The sequence below is a fragment of the Rhea pennata genome, chromosome 4, assembly GCF_028389875.1.
Source record: "Rhea pennata isolate bPtePen1 chromosome 4, bPtePen1.pri, whole genome shotgun sequence".
Lineage (NCBI taxonomy): Eukaryota > Metazoa > Chordata > Aves > Rheiformes > Rheidae > Rhea > Rhea pennata.
In genome coordinates, this window is record NC_084666.1 from 47803009 (window position 1) to 47821511 (window position 18503).

Genomic DNA, 18503 nt, shown 5'->3' on the forward strand with positions numbered 1-18503 from the left:
TAAACCCTCACTTGGAATAATATCTTTTGTATGTATACTTAAACAGTATCACAGATTAAAATGTACTGAAATAAGTTAATTTTTAAAACAAAAGTGAATTTTAATACTATTAATACAGAAACTGGAAGCATGTGAATTTTAACTGGATTTAGATATAACCTATATCTATGTTAGTTTCTATTGAGATCCATAATATAAGCCAAACTCAGAAGCCTTCCAGGTTTTGTAAATCTGTCTTTAGCTGGACTACCACTTGGAGTGTTTTGAAAGTGAAATTTGTCTTTAAACTGTTTGATTTATAAGAAATCAGCTTGGAGTTCCCTTTGTTTCCCAAATGATTTGAAGTAAAGCTTATGGTAGCACAGCCTCCTCAGGAGCAAAGGGCCTCTACGCTCAGTATTCTGTATTGGACAAAAGTGCAATATACAGTAAAGCCCACCATAGCTGTACCTGTCAAAAGATCTTCTGATTTGCTGGATATACCCACTGTTTGATCTGTGTCAGAATGTAGTTTCCTAGGCCACTAATACAAATATTTAGTGTTGCATTCTTAGCAATCTGTTTTGACATTAGCCATCCTACTTCTGGATGACACAACAAAAAGCGGGAAGGGGGTAACGTTTCTAATACTGGCCTTGTCTGCAACAGAGTTTTTTTTTCAGACTTCTGGTGAATTCCCAGAAGAGAAGACAGAAGCACTGTGCACAATGATACGGACTGCTTTTACTATTTTGAATTTGAGCTTTCTATCTCCTTCAATTTCATTGCTGTGTAATTTTGCACTTAGATATTTTTTGAGTTGATATTATTTAGATACCAAACTGATGAATATTTTTGGTCAAAATTTAACTTTGATAATCATTTAGTTTAAACTTGAATTGTTTCCTTTAGAAGAGAGATACTGAATTTGTTTGTGTCCCCCCCCCCCATGGTTGCTTAAAAGAAAAGGCTTCTAAATGCTTTTTCTGGCCAAAATGTATGCAATTTAAAGTTCATACTCTCCTATCCCAAATTTTTAAAGTTGTGTAGAGCTAACTATTGCTTGCTTTGTTCTGCTTGCATTGAAGCTTCAGTTGGACACCAGGAACTGAATTAATTGTAATAGTGGACTATTTTAACATAGAAGTGCTTGTAAGCAGAGTGAAAATCCAAGATTACTAGAGTAAACTGAGCATAATTGGTTACAGCATAGTTATCTTTTGAAACTGTTTTTTTTTCCCCTTCTGTTGGGATGGAGAAAAACACATAGGTAAATGTCACTGCTGTAAGGATGCTTCAGATGTCTTCTACCTACATGGATAAGAATTGTGCTTTTTTCCATTTGTTATTTGTTGAGAGAGTTACTTGAATGTAGCTCAGTGCCTTTTTAAAAGAGAGTTTTAACTGACTGTTGTATGTTTTAAGCAAACTGGGTAGGAGATACCTGCTACTCTTGCCTAGGCAGGACAGGGTAAATCATGCTTTCCGTAGTTGGGAATCGTGAAGTTGAATAAAATCTTGTTTTACATAAAGCACTATAAAGTGTAAACTTTTCTGCTAATTTTAAATCTTACCTAGTCTTATTTTCTGGACACACAGCTGCTCCCTTCTTTGTAGCAGAACATGAAATATAAGCTGTTTGTGTAATGCTGCCTTGGGGAGGAAGAGAATTATGCTGTACTGAGATACACTATATTGAAAAACCTGTAATGCTGAATTAAGGTTTCATATCCAACATTAGGTGGCAGTAGTAGACTCCTAACACTTTGTGGGTGCCTCCTAACAAATACTAGTTTTAGGCAGGTTTCCAAGTGAGAGACCTGAAGAAATTCAAATATAAAGCATTCACTTTTAAATCCCTGTGAAAGGGGAGCAGTGGAGATTTCTGCTGAACAATCTAGCTCTGCTTGGGCCTGGATCATCGTTAATAGTAGGACTGAATTACACAGAAGCATCTAGGTTAAAGTCAGTGCAAACACTATTGAGAAGTGCCACTATTGACATGGCTATTTTAAAATCAGCCTTTCTTATTTGCCAGATAAATAAGTAAAAATTTAGGTTTTGTTAGGAGCTTGGCAATATTGAGGGAAAGAAGAATGATTAAGATTTTTTTTTTTCCCCCTGTCTTTCCATCCCTTTTCCCTTGTAAGGTGGGGAGATCAGTACTACCCTATTTTTGTAGCATGGGCAGCCTGGAGTGGGAGGGAAACCAATGACTTCATCTGGAAATATCGTCAGGAAAAGGAAAACTGTTTTTCTGTTCCAAAAGTACTGTTTTACTCTGTTTTCTTTTGGGGGGGTGAAAGAAAACAAAGTTGAAGGGGATTCATAAGGAGGCAGCTAAAATGGGTATTTTCCTTCTGAGAAATTGTCACTGGTCACTTGTAAATTCATGGCCTGAGGTTACTTTAAACTCACGCTAAAGTATGTTATGATCTTTTCTTACAGGAGTGGGCCTTCTCACAGTTAGCTATGTTTAATCTATTTTTTTGATCAGATTGTGGTTGATATAATGGCAATACATTAAAAAAAAAGAAAAAAAAAGAAAAAGAAAAAAGATTGCCACCGAACTTTCTCAGTCCCTTGCCTCCCTATAACCTCTCTTGACCTGAGCCCTGTTTGTCATGATTTCACTGACTTGACATTCATACTACTGTTACTCTTTGATATAATTATGCAAACTGTCAGCAGACTGTCCTAGCAAATCTTCCGTTAGGACTCATATTTTGTTTTCACCTCCAAGTGATGGTCTAGTGGTAGGAAAGACGGAAAAATGCAGGGTGGTGGAGGAAGGCGGAATGGATGGTCGCTGTTGGTATGTGTATAATATAACTTTTCTATGCTTTTTTCTTCTTCTGATCTGTAGAGTCCTTTCCAAGTCGGACCTTTTTTTTTTTTTTTTTTTTTTTTTTTTTTTTTTTTTTTTGACTGATTTGGGATCACTCATGATATTGTAAGATCTAAAGATTATAGTTCTCAAATCTTAGCTACATATCTTTGAGGATAAATGCATTTGTTCTGAGTTTCTAAATACCTGAAAAGGGGATGGAGCCCAGGTTGTGGATTATCACTTTGATAGAAGACAAAAGAGTAGATGTAGGCAAGGAATATTGCATTGCTACTTGTTATTCACAAGTGTAATACCTAAAAAGAGTATATCTTATTTGTATTTGTATTCTCCAGAAGCTACATTCAGACTTTGTCATCAAGGGATGAAGATGATGTTCTCTTACCTTTGGTCAATTGACATAATTTAAAATTGCAGTAAAACCAGGACCATTTTGAATAACATAGCTGTTTTGTGATTAGAAGTAAAAAATAGGGTTTATCTTAAGCCTTTAATTGTTGAACTAGCAACCCATTTAGTTTCAGCACTTTTTTTGTGTGTGTGTGTGTGTGTGTGTTTTTAGCTTGTGTAAGTACCTTACTCTGAAGAATGGAAGACTTCAAGCAATTATTAGCCTTGTGCATGCAGCTTTGCAGGTCCTGATTAAGCAAATGCTTTTAAAAATTCCTTTGAGATGGAAGTGGCCTGCTATCTGACTGTTGGCTGCCTTTTCTTCATTGGATAGGCAGATGTTTTAGATATTCATTTATCAAAGAAAAAATTCTTAGGTTTCAAAATCAGCATCTTGGAGAAGAGAAAGGTCATAATTCGTAGTATTAATCTTTCTTTCATCTTGATTATTGAAAACAAAACAAGTACATTTGTCTTGATGTATAGTAACTAGAATGATGATAAGGCTGTCTAAGGAAAGTCACATTTTTTTAAGGTTTGAAGTCAAACTGGAAATCTGCTGCTCTGATTTTCCCCCCAAAATAAACAATTTGGGCTTTCCTGAAGAAATGCTGATTGTGGTCTTGAACTTAATTTCTTTTTTTTTTTTTTTTTTTTTTCCTGTTACAGCACATTGAAGTATTTTCTCACATTTTCATACAAGCTTTTGAAATATATTGTGTCTGCCTCTAACATAAGTGACTATAAATTGAATTTGTAATCTAGATCATGATCTTTCAGGAAGGTGGAGTTTGACTATATGTTTGTTCTGAGCAATTTTCTGCTTATTGTAGTTTGGGAATTGCTCAGCTGAAGAGTGTGCCATATCTTTTATATCTTGGATCGCCTTTCCCATTTTAGCTTAGATGGAAACTTCACAGCAAAGAGAAATTTGCTATGTTTAAGTAGGCTTTTTCTTTCTGTTTAGGAGTGTTGTAGTGCTTTTCTGTACTAGTAACTGCTATTATGTTGACTAGTCATTGGTTTGTTTCTCAAAGTAAAGGGAAAATAATCATACTATTGGAATGTGTAGCTACAAATTGCTATAGAAGTATTCTCCCTGTTCTCAATCGGTTAAGTGTAGAATTGTGTTACTGAAAAGCTTGAGCTATTGATTTAGTTCATGTTTCTTTCTTTCTTTCTTTTTTTTTTTTTTTTTTTAAGTATAACAGGCAAAGTGTAAAATTTGTGAAGATATATTTTGAATACTTTGAGTACTGTACTTTAAAATCATTCCTATAAGCTTACACTTAATTCTACACTCCAAAGAAAAAACGTTATGTCACCCTGTTGTGATAAAGATTGTTTATGCAGCTCAGTGTAAGACTTAAAATATGTTGAATTGGAGAATTTTGAAAAATGTACTGTACGACACAGGAGACCAAATCATGCTAAAGTACAAGGAAAGACTATACATCAGTTCAAAGGCTACATTATTCAAAAAAAATACAACCATAAAAAAGGTAATAAGATTACATTCTCACACTTCATGGCTAGTAAGGTGCATTAAGCTGCTCAGATATTCATAACTTATTGTGACATTTGGGAAGATTACATTTTGCTGTGCACAGCCATTACTGCAGCTCAGATAATAACTAGCCAATACAGGGACCTGGATTATGATCCCTGTCATTGGAAACAAATTTGTGTTTTGAAGGTTGATCAGTTTCGAAACACCATTAGAAAGGGTTAATATGACATACTGTGGGGTGTGTGTGTGTTTATGTGTATCTAATGGGTATGCATACATATAGTACATCAAATGCACTGTGTATTCAGTATATTGCTTCCCCCCCACCAGATATCCCTTAAAGGAAATGTTACTAGTAATTATTTCTAACGTAGTGTATTATTTCTAGAACATACTTGGTGAAATGTTTGTGTTTGCAGATTAGATTGGAAACCTAATTTGGCAGCTTCCTGGATGGGTGGTTAACTGATAATGTATCTGGCCAAAAATGAAAGCTTGGTGGGGGAGACTGTAGGGTGAAGGTAAGGTCACCTCTAGCTGCAACTAAATGCTGCCATATATGATTTTGGTGTGATAATTGATGATTGACGTGGCTAGTTAAAACAAAATGCATAAGGAGTTGAATTTGTAGCTAAGAAATTAGCAGGTGCTTTGTGGCTAGAGTTTAACCTTCAGCTATTTTATTTGAATGCCGAATGCAGTGTTTTCTTGCTGTTTCTTTCTTTGACAGTGAGAGACAGACAGACGCTGGCTTTTTGAAGGATACTTTGGTTTTGTATAGAGGATAATACACTTAGTGTAAAATAAAGTGTAATATTAGTTATATTTTATCTTTTCACTATTTTTTTTAAGAGAATATGTACTTTTTTCTTTGGGTGTGTTTTGTGATACTTCTGTTTTGATCTATTCTGTTCAGTGATCTCAATTACCCTTGAATTCTACCTTAGTGCTTTCTTGAGGTGGGCCTCAGGTCCATCTTATGGAAGGAAAAACTGAGGTTTGGAGAATGATAATGACATGATAGATTTGTTAATGACAGGATGAGTTGGTATAGAGAAGCTAAGAATATAATTCAAATCTCCCCATTTGATTCCTGTGGTTTCCCTAGATATTAAGGAAGCATCTGAGAGTAAATTGCATAATTATTTTTCATGGCCAAGAAAGGAGAAAATGGAAAAGTGTAAATTACTATTTAGAAATTGTTATCTGGAAACATTGTCTATTCTGTCATAAAACCTGTAACTTTCCCTGCTTCTTGTGGTGCTTGGCATTACTGATTTATGTCCAGAGGATCAAAGATTGCTTCTTCAAAGTGACAAGATTTAGACATTTGAGGAAAATGTATGGTAATTTCAGTAGGTAATGAAGGGCATATATTCTGTTCTGCTGGGAATGTTTATCTTCAGATCCTGACTAGCTGAGAGAAACTGTTGGAGCTAATGTGATAGCAAGGAAGTATACGTATTTTGAGGCAGTTTTGTCATGGTACAACTTCAGCAGGTAACATTACTGAATGGTCAAAGCCTGTAAAAGAAATATGTTGTAGGACAGAAATCATGTCTTTTACTAGGTCAGCTGAGAACAACCTGATATACTTTTGATCGTGAGTTCTGAATTTGAGTCAATCTTATTTGTATTCCTCTTTGGATGCTGTTATGTAATAAGTATCTTGGCAAACATGATACATTTTTAAGGATACAGTTTGTTTATTCAGTTTTGGAAATGTCTCTATTCATACCCACTGTTCTGTCTATAAAACCTCTCTAAAGGAGAGATTTAACTCCTATCCCTCATGCTCAACCTTAGTATAACTCGAGATGCTTTCTGCATTTTAAGAAAATATCCTGGTGTTTATCTAAATAATGAAAATTCTTAAGAAAAGGATAGAACAAGGTATACTCAACCTGAAAGCTACCTTCTTATAGGAAAAAAAGTTTTTAAAAAACCCAACAACTTGAATAGTAGTACCATGATTAACAGAATAAAAGCAAGTTCTAATTTTCAGGAAAAGTTTTAGTAGTAGTGGGATTGTGGTGGAAGAATAGGTTAATACTGTTCATCCTTCCTTCAACCAGAAATTTCATTTATTGAGTATACAAGTGAGAATAAAGTAGGTTGTTTCCTCCCCCCGCCACATCCTTAGCACATGCACATGTGATTTTTTTTATTCAGTCTGTGCTCAAAGCCTGCATGTAAGAGACCTGAAATGTTACAGAGTTTAAGTGTATTAGCCAAAGTATAGTCAAAGGCTTCAAGCAACGCTGTTGCTTCACATTGATCCAAATATAGCAAGACTTTACTTCCTTTTAGTACCTGTGGCTACTAATATAATTGACAATTAATACTTAAACATTTTCAGTATCTCAGAAATGACTTTGTGTTTGTAAAGAACAGTATTTCTGATGTGCATCAGTTCCTTTTGGCTAGAATTGCCTTCTATTTGAGGAAAGTTAAGTGGATGCAGAAGAAAGCAAAATCCACTAAGATACCTTAAACAGCCTAAAAATGGCCCTAAAAGCTATCTCACCTGTCTTGGAACACTCTCTGGATCTGTTTGCTTTTCAGCTGTATGGGCAGAAACAAACAGCTTAGGTCATCAGTATCTTAAACTACCCAACTGTTCTTCTGCAGCAATTGTTTGATTGTACTCGACACCTTAGGAGGATCTGTGTTAAAATTACCAACAGAACTTGAAAAGAAGAGAAATAAGACTTGATATATTAATATTGGGCTCGCTATGTGTTTTGGCGTACATCTTTGATAGCTTGCTTACAGAATGGATGACTTGTGTGGAATGATATTTTGATATAACTGTCCTAATCTTTGTTTATTTCTTTCCTTTTGTCTGAAAGCTTGTTGGAGGCCGTTTCGACTTGGAAATGAACTTTATCATTCAAGAAGGAGAAGGAATTACCTGCATGGTAGATTTGCTGGATAAGTGTGACACCACCTGCCAGGCTGAGGTGTGGAGCATGTTTACAGCAATCCTGAAGAAAAGTATACGAAATCTGCAAGCATGTGCAGAAGTGGGCTTGGTGGAACAAGTGCTTAAGAGGATTGATAGAGCTGACAATATGATTGCAGGTACAGCTTCACTCAGTATATAAGTCAAGTTGTATTCCTTTTATGTAAAATCTCATGGAACGGTTACTAATTAAGGAAGTGATAAAAGTTTTGACACTGTTTTACTAAGCAATTGTCTTTTTTTCCTTTTTCTCTTTTCAGATCTCCTAGTGGATATGCTGGGTGTATTGGCTAGCTATAACTTGACAGTTCGAGAACTAAAGTTATTCTTCAGCAAACTTCAAGGAGAAAAAGGAAGATGGGTAAAAAAAAAAAAAAAAAAAAAAAAACACCACCCTGCTTTATTATGTTGTTGTTTTTCCTAGTCTTCCTAAGATAAAAAACTGTTTAATAACCTGTTTAATAAACAATTTTTAAATGTATCAAGATATAAAGGATACATGCTAGTATTATATCATCTTTTTACTTACAAGCAATTAAAATACACAGAGTAGAATAGTGATTAAATTAAGTTTACCTCCTGGATATATTGACCAAATTGGTTCTTTTTGAACACCTGGGAATAATATGGTGATTCTCAGCATGTGTTTTTATGCACATTTATTTTTGTCATTCCGTTTATGTAAAACTGAAGAAAAAAGAATGAAAATTATTTTTTTCAAAGACTTTGCAGAGAGAAATAAATACTGGTCTACGCATACAGTTCAATATGCTTCTGTTTTCACATTGTTGTTCTTTATCTAAAAATTGAAAAAAAATTGCTCTAGTTAGGATATAGCAGATATCCTATCTAGTTAGGATATCTGCTTTAGATGGGCAGAAATTGAAATGAAGGCAATCTTGTAATATTGCTTGACTCCAAAATAAGCTCTAGGTGAGAAGTCATATTGTATGTTTTCTTCTGTTTCTGTGTATATAAAATGGGAGAAGGAGCTCTGCTTTTACTGTTGTTAACCTCCTTCCGTAAAGTAAAATTTTATATACTCTACATGCTATCAGACATACTTTCTTTAACCACAAAACTGTTGTTTTACTGGAATTGGCAAGTATTTTAACAGTTGTTTTACTTGCTTTGATTTTTAATTCGGCTGCTGTCATGTCTAAATAGCCCACCTGGTATGCAGAAGAGGTGGTTGTGTCTTTTCCTGGTTGAGGAAAAACCCCCAAACTATTCAGTATAAAAGTCACTATGTTTGCATAAGTAATACAGAAAATTTTAAAGAAAATTCTTGAAACTAATACCTTCTGAGATCTTAACTTGCTCGCATAAAAATACTCTATGTAGGATTTAAATTTAATAATCGAACACACAGAGTATATTTAACTATAGCTGAATTAAAGTTGTCTTTGTAACATTAACTTTTTCATTTCCTGGCTCTTTGCTATTTGCATTTAATTTCCTTTCTTTATTAAAGGCTAAATATAGGGGAAAGGAGGAGAAAAAAGCCATGGTTGCATTGCTAAGGAGGACACAACTCCATAAATCTTAACCTCAACAGTGCTTTAAAGATCAAAATAACTAGCTACAACACAGATTACCTAGTTGAATTCTATCCTGCTGAAGACATCTAAACAGATCTCATTGTTTCCTCTCTGTATTTTTTAATTCAGATTCAGGAAGCACTGTTTATTTGCCTGTAATTTTGGTATGTTTGAAATGCTTCTTTTAGATCATGCAATACTTAGTTTTCAGAGAAATGTCTACTTGCAAGAGGGAGAAAGGGCCTCTCCAGGAGAAGATCAGAGGTGCAAAGTTGTAGGTTAAAAGTAGAGCTGTTGGACAATTACGAAGTGGTGAAAGAAGGCATACAAAATTATTCTGTCCCTATGACCAAAATTTGCTGCACTTCTGTTGTAGAAAGCTCATGCACTTGATTTGGAATTTATAGTTGCTGAGTATTATAACAAAATTAATGCAGAAATAGTGAAAGTGGGGAAGTGTTAAATGTTCGGAGTAATTGAGCACTTAATTCAGGTGTTTCAGATTGCCCTTGAGACTCAAAACCTTTCCCCATGAACATACATGAAGAGGTATGTGTAATTATGGTCACTTTAATCTAGCCTATGACTGTAACCCTGATGAGAAGAATCCTGATGGCTGATCTTCCCTCTCCCTCTAGCTGGCTATTACCCATCTCCTTGTGTTGTCACAGGTTTCATACAACCACATGAACAGTCCAGGAACAATGTGACTGAAAATTATTTTGCATTTTTTCCCTAAATTAGCTGAGCAATTACTGGCTCAGCTGAATCAGTTTTTTCTAGCCCACCACAAAATCGCACAAACAATAGTGCTGATGGGAGTGAACAGATCGAAACGGGAACCAACATTCAGGGTCTATCTGGATTTATACTGGATTAAAGTGGCTATGGCCTTTGACTCCTCAATTTAGGTATCCGAATAGTTGCAGTTCGTTGTATCTACTGTGCGTTGCGTGAAGGTATCTGAAGGTGACTTTTTGTTAAAGTTTTTTGTTAAAGTTTATTGAAAGTCTGCAGTTATTATCTTGGAGTGTAAAGCCTTAAAATGTGTCAAAATTAGTTATTTGTATGTATAAGCTTTTCTCTCCCGTAGATGTGTTTTATTTATTTACATGTGTAATATTTCTTTTTGTCAGCCACCACATGCTGGGAAGTTGTTGTCTGTATTAAAACACATGCCTCAAAAGTATGGGCCTGATGCCTTCTTCAACTTTCCAGGAAAAAGTGCTGCAGTATGTAAATAGTTTAAGTCTTTTGTTTCTTAATTTCTTTTTCTACTACTGCCATTGGCTATTTTTACTCCTGTTTTGTCTCCTCTGGCGTGTCATAGAGGTAGAGCTTCAACAGAAATTTTCTCTCTGCCTGATGCTTACATCATCCTTAGCGATATCATTTTATGAACTATGTTTGTAACATGTTAGTTATTATGGAAGGACAAATTATGTTACATTAAAAAAATATGAATGGAGCATTTTTGGTTTTTTGAGAAGTTCAAATAACTCTTGTTGCAAGGAGAATCTGCCTGCTTTTCACTTATTCTTTCTGTGGGAATGATGCTTGTGCTATTATCCAGTGCATGTGGGAACTTCTTAAATTCTGTATGATTCTGGGAGTCTTTCGTAGTAAAACCACAGAAAGCATTGAACTGGAAGTGGCTGTGCTAGCACCACTTGTTCTCTGTTGGTGAGAATGAATAATGTATTTTTGTGTGTATGAATTTTCTGAGAGAATTTAAATCCAGACATGTGTAATATGAATAATACTGAAAGGGGGATTATTCTTTTATCATTGTTGCTTATGTGACTTGTATTCATTTTTAAGTTCTGTGGTGTGCACTTGATAAAGAATTTGAAATTAAATAGGTTAAAAAATGTTGTGCAGATGTCTTCCATAAGAATTAAGTGTACCAACTCTTTTTTGCTCCTAACACCAGAAGATGAAATAATATTTTCAGAACTCTATGCATAATTCAAAATAAGATTTATCAGATGATTCTTCCCAGCTTTCTTGATGTAACCCATAACCACCTGCCTTGGTCACTTGAGATTAAACCTCACCAATTTGATGACATAATGCATCTTATTGGAATGAAAATTTGAGACTGAAAAAGACAGACTACTACAAAAATGCTTCTGCAGAAACATGTTTATTGCATACAACAGAACTTGGCAGTAGACATGTTTTTATTCTCTTTTATTCATGTGCTTATATAGCCCAAGTATTTGATATAATTACTCCAGAATCCGTTGTGAGTTAAACCAAATGGTAGTGCTACCAGTTCCCAAAAGCTGGGCTCAAAGACATGCAGACTGATTAGTTAGCTGGTATAGAGAAGAATTTATAGCATTTTGTTTGGACAGAGATAGCTGAGTGGAGAGTGGGAGCATAATAAGTAGTCTGGAGACGCTCAAGTTCTTTGATGTTTTTGTTCATTGGTACTGATCATCTGGACAGCATCTTTGATCAGTTATTATGGCAGTCTTAGTTGAAGTGTTCGTTGCAGGTATGTGCAGCAAAACAGTGGAAAGTTAATAGTAATATTAATTAAAAAAAACCTTCGACATAAACAACTTTTTGAGAGATCCCAGCCTACATGATTTATAACTTAAGGGCTTTAAACTAATATTAATAGTGTTTGGCTGGTGGGGATTGTAGTACCTTTCTTTTAAGCAAGATAATAAGTTTGTTGTATTCTAACTACAAGGCTATATAGACATGAATTTCAAGAGAGAAAAGGATCCTTCAAGTGTAATATATACGCTTCTCTTTTTGTGGCCAGTTTTTTTTCATAATCCATTTTCCAGGATGCCAGCACTACATGAAAATAAGTGTATAAGTATGATTCTTATGTTAGGGTATCACAAAACCAAATCAACTTGGATTTGCATTTGGAGGAGGTTCTATATAGTAACATTTCCACTAAAATATTTAATTTTTGAAGTGTAGGTTAGTATTAATAATCTTTATTATTATATAGAGACCAATCTTGAAATACTTAGACTTTTTTAATTTGGGTATAAAAACTTCATACAAGAATTTAGGCCAGGATTTTTTTAGAATAAAACAATGCACATTTATATTGTGTATCCTAAGCTGTGTACTCTTACTGGTTAAACTATTGTGATGTTGATCTTTCTACAAAAATAATTGTGTCTTCTTTAGGGTATTGCCTTACCTCCTATAGCCAAGTGGCCCTACCAGAATGGATTCACTTTTCACACTTGGCTAAGAATGGATCCTGTAAATAATATCAATGTGGATAAGGATAAGCCTTACTTATATTGGTGCGTATTATGTAAAACTGTATTTCTGATTGTTCAATGATTTCTACTTCCATCTATACATATTGATTTTGCTTTAATTTTTTTTTTTTTTTTTAGTTTTCGAACAAATAAAGGACTTGGTTATTCTGCTCACTTTGTTGGAGGCTGCTTGATTGTAACATCCATAAAATCAAAGGGAAAAGGTTTCCAGCATTGTGTAAAATTTGATTTCAAGCCACAAAAGGTGAGTCAAAATAGTGAAGTTAACAGATCAGTTAACATGAATTAGTGAAATGCCCATGGGTTTGTGTGTAGCTACAAGCTATATATTTATTAAATTTCTATAATATGATCTGGAGAGAGTGTTGTTGCTGTTGGTGATTAGATCCATCCGTAGGAGCACATTTACGCTAGAATGAACAAAATAAATTTGTATTCTAAAATCATATTTCTTTCAAGTTTTACTTATGAAATGTTTAAGAACGTTTGAATGATGTTTACTAGAAGTTTTAAGAATTTGTGAAACTTGTGTGAATTCTCTGACGACTCTTAGCCTGAAAGTTGAAAGGAGGTTGGCTTTTGTTTTTTCCCTTCTATGTTCATATTGTTTCCTCCCACCTGTAGACTTGCTTTTCTCCTTTTCCTGAGGGGTTTTGCTAAAAGTCTCCTTAAATGACCAATTTTTGAGTATGGAAAAATACAATGTATTTTAGAAAGCATGTTTTAGTAAACATATTTGATTTTCCTAGTTAAGCCAGAGCCATCAATGCGAGTTTGCCTTCCTTACATTTAAGAGGAAAACAGATACATGCTTAAAAGAAGGTTACACTTTCTGTTCATTTAAGTTGTCCAGAAAATATTCCACTTGCAATTGATGCTTTATCTATCTTTTTAAATACAAGAATTAAAATATGGGTTGATTTAATTTTTACTGTCCAAGACTTGCTTGCCTATTAAGCAGTATTATGCTATGTTGAAAGTGTTTCTTTTTCAAGCAGAAATTCTGCTTGTATTCTAAAGCAATTCATGTAAACATTTTGTGGGAGAACAGGCCGCTTCCTGACCTTCTCAGGAATTTCTTATCAGTAATCCCTTGCTGTAAATATGGATACTGTTTATGACAATTTGACATGCACAGACTTTAAAAGTCTTTAAAGTTTGGAGCCATCCTTGATGGACTTTGGAATGACAACTTTTGCAGTAGACCCTCAGTCTAAATGTAACCAAGTTTAAAATATATTTACACAGTAATTATTTTGTCACTAGTTTTAGTATAAATATGACTCAACATTGCCATGAAAATGAATTGAGTTTTATACCATAAATAACTTAAGTTTCTATGTCTATTTTTTTGTGGGAAAAATGGGGCATTATCCTTTTGATATAGCTATATAAGCAAACTATCAGTGACTTCATCTTTTCTACTTAAAATAGACCTTCTGATCCTAAATTACTACATATAAATGGTTGATTTTTTTTTTTTCCCTAGTGTATCTCTACTTAATGCTTAGGCCACTTTAAACCTCTATGGAAGTATATCAATTATTTTCTTATTCTTTAGTGGTATATGGTTACTATAGTGCACATCTATAATCGCTGGAAGAACAGTGAACTTCGATGTTATGTGAATGGGGAACTGGCATCTTACGGTGAAATAACGTGGTTTGTCAACACCAGTGATGTAAGTAAATAACTATATACTAACATCTATAGTAGAACATTTTGGTGAATTAAATAGATATCTTTCTCCATTTCATGCTTTTATTTCTATTTAATGCTCTTATTAAAAGTGTTACTAAAATATATAACCCCCATTTGAGGCATTGCTTAATGGTGAAATAAAAGTAACTTTTCGATAGAGAAATAGATGCTGTTTTGTCTCTCTCAGAAACACGAAATGTATTTCTACTAAGACCTCAGAAGCTTTTCTATGTAAAAATAAAATTCCTGTTTGATAATGTGGATTATGCTTGTGTAGTTTAGATTAAACCCAGTTACTGGATTTTGTTTCCTTTTCAGACATTTGACAAATGTTTCCTGGGTTCTTCAGAAACAGCAGATGCCAATCGAGTGTTTTGTGGGCAGATGACATCTGTTTACCTTTTTAGTGAGGCTCTCAATGCTGCTCAAATCTTTGCCATTTATCAACTTGGTTTAGGATATAAGGTATCTTAGAATTGATTGAAAGGTTTCTAAAGTTTAATTCTGATGTTTTGGGCACATTTCAAGAATGTTGTGATACTTCCTACTTTTTAAAAACTTTTTGTACCTTTTGTTTACTTTTTTAAAAATTTACTCTGATTAACGCTATTCCATATTTTTCCTATAAGGTCTCCTTATAAACTACAAATAAACATTTAATTAAGTTATTTAATTTCTTACCAAAATTAAGCTTGAGTTCTTGTTTACTTTTAAAATCTTGTATTGGTTATTGTGAGAGAGAGAACAACACTGTTACCTGGGGCAAGATTCACTTTTTCATGGAGACTGAAGATTTTAGATCAAATATAATACATTTGTTTTGGAAAAGTAGCTTGATAGCTTATATTGCTAGTCACTCTTTTTTAATGTATGAAGCAAATGCTGAGGATTAGTTTTATTACAGTGATTTATTATTTGTTTTGTCATATCCTATGGGGCAGTAATTGAGAACTGTTTTTCCCTTGCAGCTGTGAAAACATACACCAAAAAGATGATTCCTATTCTATCTGCTCCTCAGTCATTAGTTCCTTTTGGGTGAACACTGTTGACGAACTGTTGTTCTGTTTTCTAGCTAATGTGTTTGTTTTACACTCTCCACCATTTTGGCAGTGTTGCTCTTAAGGGGTCAAAAAAAGTACTTGTGCAGTGATAATTTTGTAAAATTGGCTCTGAGTGAATGTTGTTATGAGATTCTTTTTTTCTGAATTATTGCTGGAGTTAAGAAACAATATTTTAATCATTTTCTGGTAATAACTTTGTTCCGAACTGTATTCTCAATGTATGTAATTATTTTTTTTCTCTTTCCCTTCCTCAACCCTGGTCCCCAATTCAGGGAACATTCAAATTCAAGGCAGAAAGTGATCTTTTCCTTGCTGAGCATCACAAATTGTTGCTCTATGATGGCAAACTTTCCAGTGCTATTGCTTTTATGTACAACCCAAGGGCTACAGATGCACAACTCTGTCTAGAGTCATCTCCCAAGGATAATGCTTCTATTTTTGTTCATTCACCACATGCCCTCATGCTGCAGGTACTTCAACATTTTGGTGGATTTGAAGGATACAAATGTTTTCCATTTAAAAAACTGAAAATCAGGTTTTATAGGGATTTGGGCAAGATGGAGGGTTGCTGATAGTTCTTCTTGACCCCTTCCCTCTTCCCCTCCAGCAAATCTTAACCGTAATTATACACTTTTCTACTTCAGTCTCCAAAGTTGATGTGGGTGGTAGGCAGTCATTCATAGCTCTTGAAATGATCAAGCTTGTCTGTACTGTCTGACCATCTGACTTTTCTGTGACTACTGTCTGAAGTAGACATCCCTCTTAGCTGTAATCAAGTATCCAAACAGGGTAGCAAACTTCTCTGTTCTGCTCTTTTGCATTACATAGATTTTGTTTGTTTATTTATTTATTTATTTATTTTGGGTAATATCATATGCACAGCCAAAGGTATCTTTCCTCATTGGTGTGTGGACATACTATCTGTTTTTGAATGGATGTGGATATGCAAGAATTCTTATTAAAAAAAAAATAAAGGCTTCTTATCAAGGTTACAACCTAAAAAATGTCAGTATTGAGAAGACTTTATTGTCTTAGATTTTCAGAAACATACTCCTCCTTCATTTCTGACATACTTTTACTCCTACACAGATATTACCCATCATGTCCTATTTATATTATAGCTTTTTTTCTTTATGCTTTGAAGACCTTAATCTTTAAATTTGTAATGAGTTTTTCATGTATCTTATTCTAGAGGTTCTGTATTACTGAAGACTGTTGTTTTAGAGTTTACAAGCCATCTTCTCTATATTCATCTGAGGATCCAAAATGTGGACTGTCTTTTAAGCAATAGGTCATGCATAGGTCATTCAGGCTGGACATTTACTGTGGCTGTAGCATTTAGATTGTATTTTTTTGCAGTTTCTTTTTATTTGGTAACAATTTAATAATATTTTGAAGAGATAACAAACTTTTTAATCATTTCTGAAGAAGATTTCAATCTTATTTTAATTCTTCCTTGTCAGGATGTGAAGGCAGTCTTAACACATTCTATCCAAAGTGCCATGCATTCCATTGGAGGAGTGCAGGTGCTTTTCCCTCTGTTTGCACAGTTAGACTATAGGCAGTACTCATCGGACCAAGTTGACACAACTGTTTGGTGAGTGTATATGGTTATTTTTTCCATTCTCCATTTCTTTTTTTTATGTAAAGGAAATTATCTCTTGCTTTATTAAGCTGTAATTTAGTATTTAGTGCATAATAATTTAATTTAGTATCTAGTGCATAATAATTTAAATTGTTTTGTAAAACAGTGAATTATGTTTAACAACGACAAAATAAATGGCATTATTACTCAAGGACCCCAAAGTAAACTATCTTTATTTGCACCTTTTTTTTGTCAGTTCACACGAAATCAAAGTGTGCACAATTTTTCTACTCTGAAACTTTTGAGTGCAACAGAATTATAAACAATTCACTTAAGCTTATTCCTGTCCATGGGGAAAAAGAATAGGGGATTGTTTCTAGGCACAGTCCAGAAAAGATTATTTTTTCAGCTATATGATGTGACTTGTTTTGTGGCATTTCTTTGTTTTTATCTTCAGACTTTTGGGAGATGGAGCTTCAAAACAATCAGAACAGAAGAAAGAAAAGACAATCTTATTTTTTTTCAGCTCCCTCTTTAGCATTATTGAAATGCATTGATACTTTGACATTAAAGTAAAACCAATATTGATATAAAGCTGTCATGTGCTGCTTTTCCTCTGCTAATCTATGTTACTGCTGAGCTTTGAGAGCATATGAACCTTTTGTTTTTTTCTGGTTTCAACTCTTTTACAGCTGAGTCCAATCTCTGAACATTCAGGCACCGAAATTGGTGGAGCTCATTTAGAGTAGCGTTAATACAAAAGGAATCACTTTTTAGAATCCACGTGTAGTCCGCTGTCTTTCATTGCAGTTGTTTTGTGATTGCTTTAAGATGATCTATATCACACTGTTCTGAGGGATGGTCTCCATGTTCCTTCAGCCCATTTGTACATGCCTGGGCCCTGTCTTGGCTGGGCTCAAACTTGTCCATCTGTGTGCAGAGTCAGGGATTTGATTCAATTAAATACTAGCCCAGCAGTAGAGGGATTGTCAGCTGGCTATGGCCTTGGTTCACAGGCACTCGTACTGTGACACATGTAGGGGGATAGGAACATTCTTTTTGGCAGTAGCACAGAGTTGAATTAGCTGGAGCTGATAGTAAAGCTGTGTCTAGAGAAATATTTCCAACATCTGTTTATCTGAAAGCAAAGTGGTAGCAAGTAGAAAAGCATATGGCACTCATCTTGAAGAAGTTTGAAAGTAAAATATGAAGCAGATAAAAGTAGGCACTTAACTGCTACCTTTCTGCAAGAATAAATTTTCAGAAGAATTTTGCTATTGCATAGTTATCTTGAAATCCAGAACTTCAAGTTAGAAATACATTAATTTAAAGCAGGAAATTAACACTTTCCAAATCCAGTCTTGCTTTCTGTCTTTAAAATTCTGGTGCAAGTATGTAGATTACTGGTTAAATGCAATTCTGGGCTGTATGTTGGTAGAGTTAATGTGAAAATACTTTCTATCTCGTTGTGAACATTTAAAATGTTTTGTTCATTTCTAAAATATTATATTTTTCAGTGCTACTTTACTGGCTTTCATCATGGAGTTGTTAAAGAATTCCATTGCTATGCAAGAACAGATGCTTTCCTGTAAGGGCTTCCTTGTAATAGGATATAGCCTAGAAAAGGTAAAGCAAAATCTTATTAATGTTTATATCATAA

The 18503-nt window shown here is 34.3% G+C and overlaps 1 protein-coding gene across 1 annotated transcript in view; it reads left to right on the forward strand.

Annotated features, from left to right (window-relative positions):
• The window catches only part of LRBA (LPS responsive beige-like anchor protein), a 402463-nt gene that overhangs the window by 36998 nt on the left and 346962 nt on the right, over positions 1 to 18503 (forward strand). Inside the window, exons 3-12 of the mRNA XM_062573872.1 lie at positions 7580 to 7811; positions 7953 to 8053; positions 10370 to 10465; positions 12396 to 12517; positions 12614 to 12740; positions 14058 to 14177; positions 14516 to 14662; positions 15531 to 15728; positions 16722 to 16855; positions 18361 to 18469. Coding sequence (XP_062429856.1) covers positions 7580 to 7811; positions 7953 to 8053; positions 10370 to 10465; positions 12396 to 12517; positions 12614 to 12740; positions 14058 to 14177; positions 14516 to 14662; positions 15531 to 15728; positions 16722 to 16855; positions 18361 to 18469 — 1386 coding nt within the window. The remainder of the gene's footprint in view (positions 1 to 7579; positions 7812 to 7952; positions 8054 to 10369; positions 10466 to 12395; positions 12518 to 12613; positions 12741 to 14057; positions 14178 to 14515; positions 14663 to 15530; positions 15729 to 16721; positions 16856 to 18360; positions 18470 to 18503) is intronic.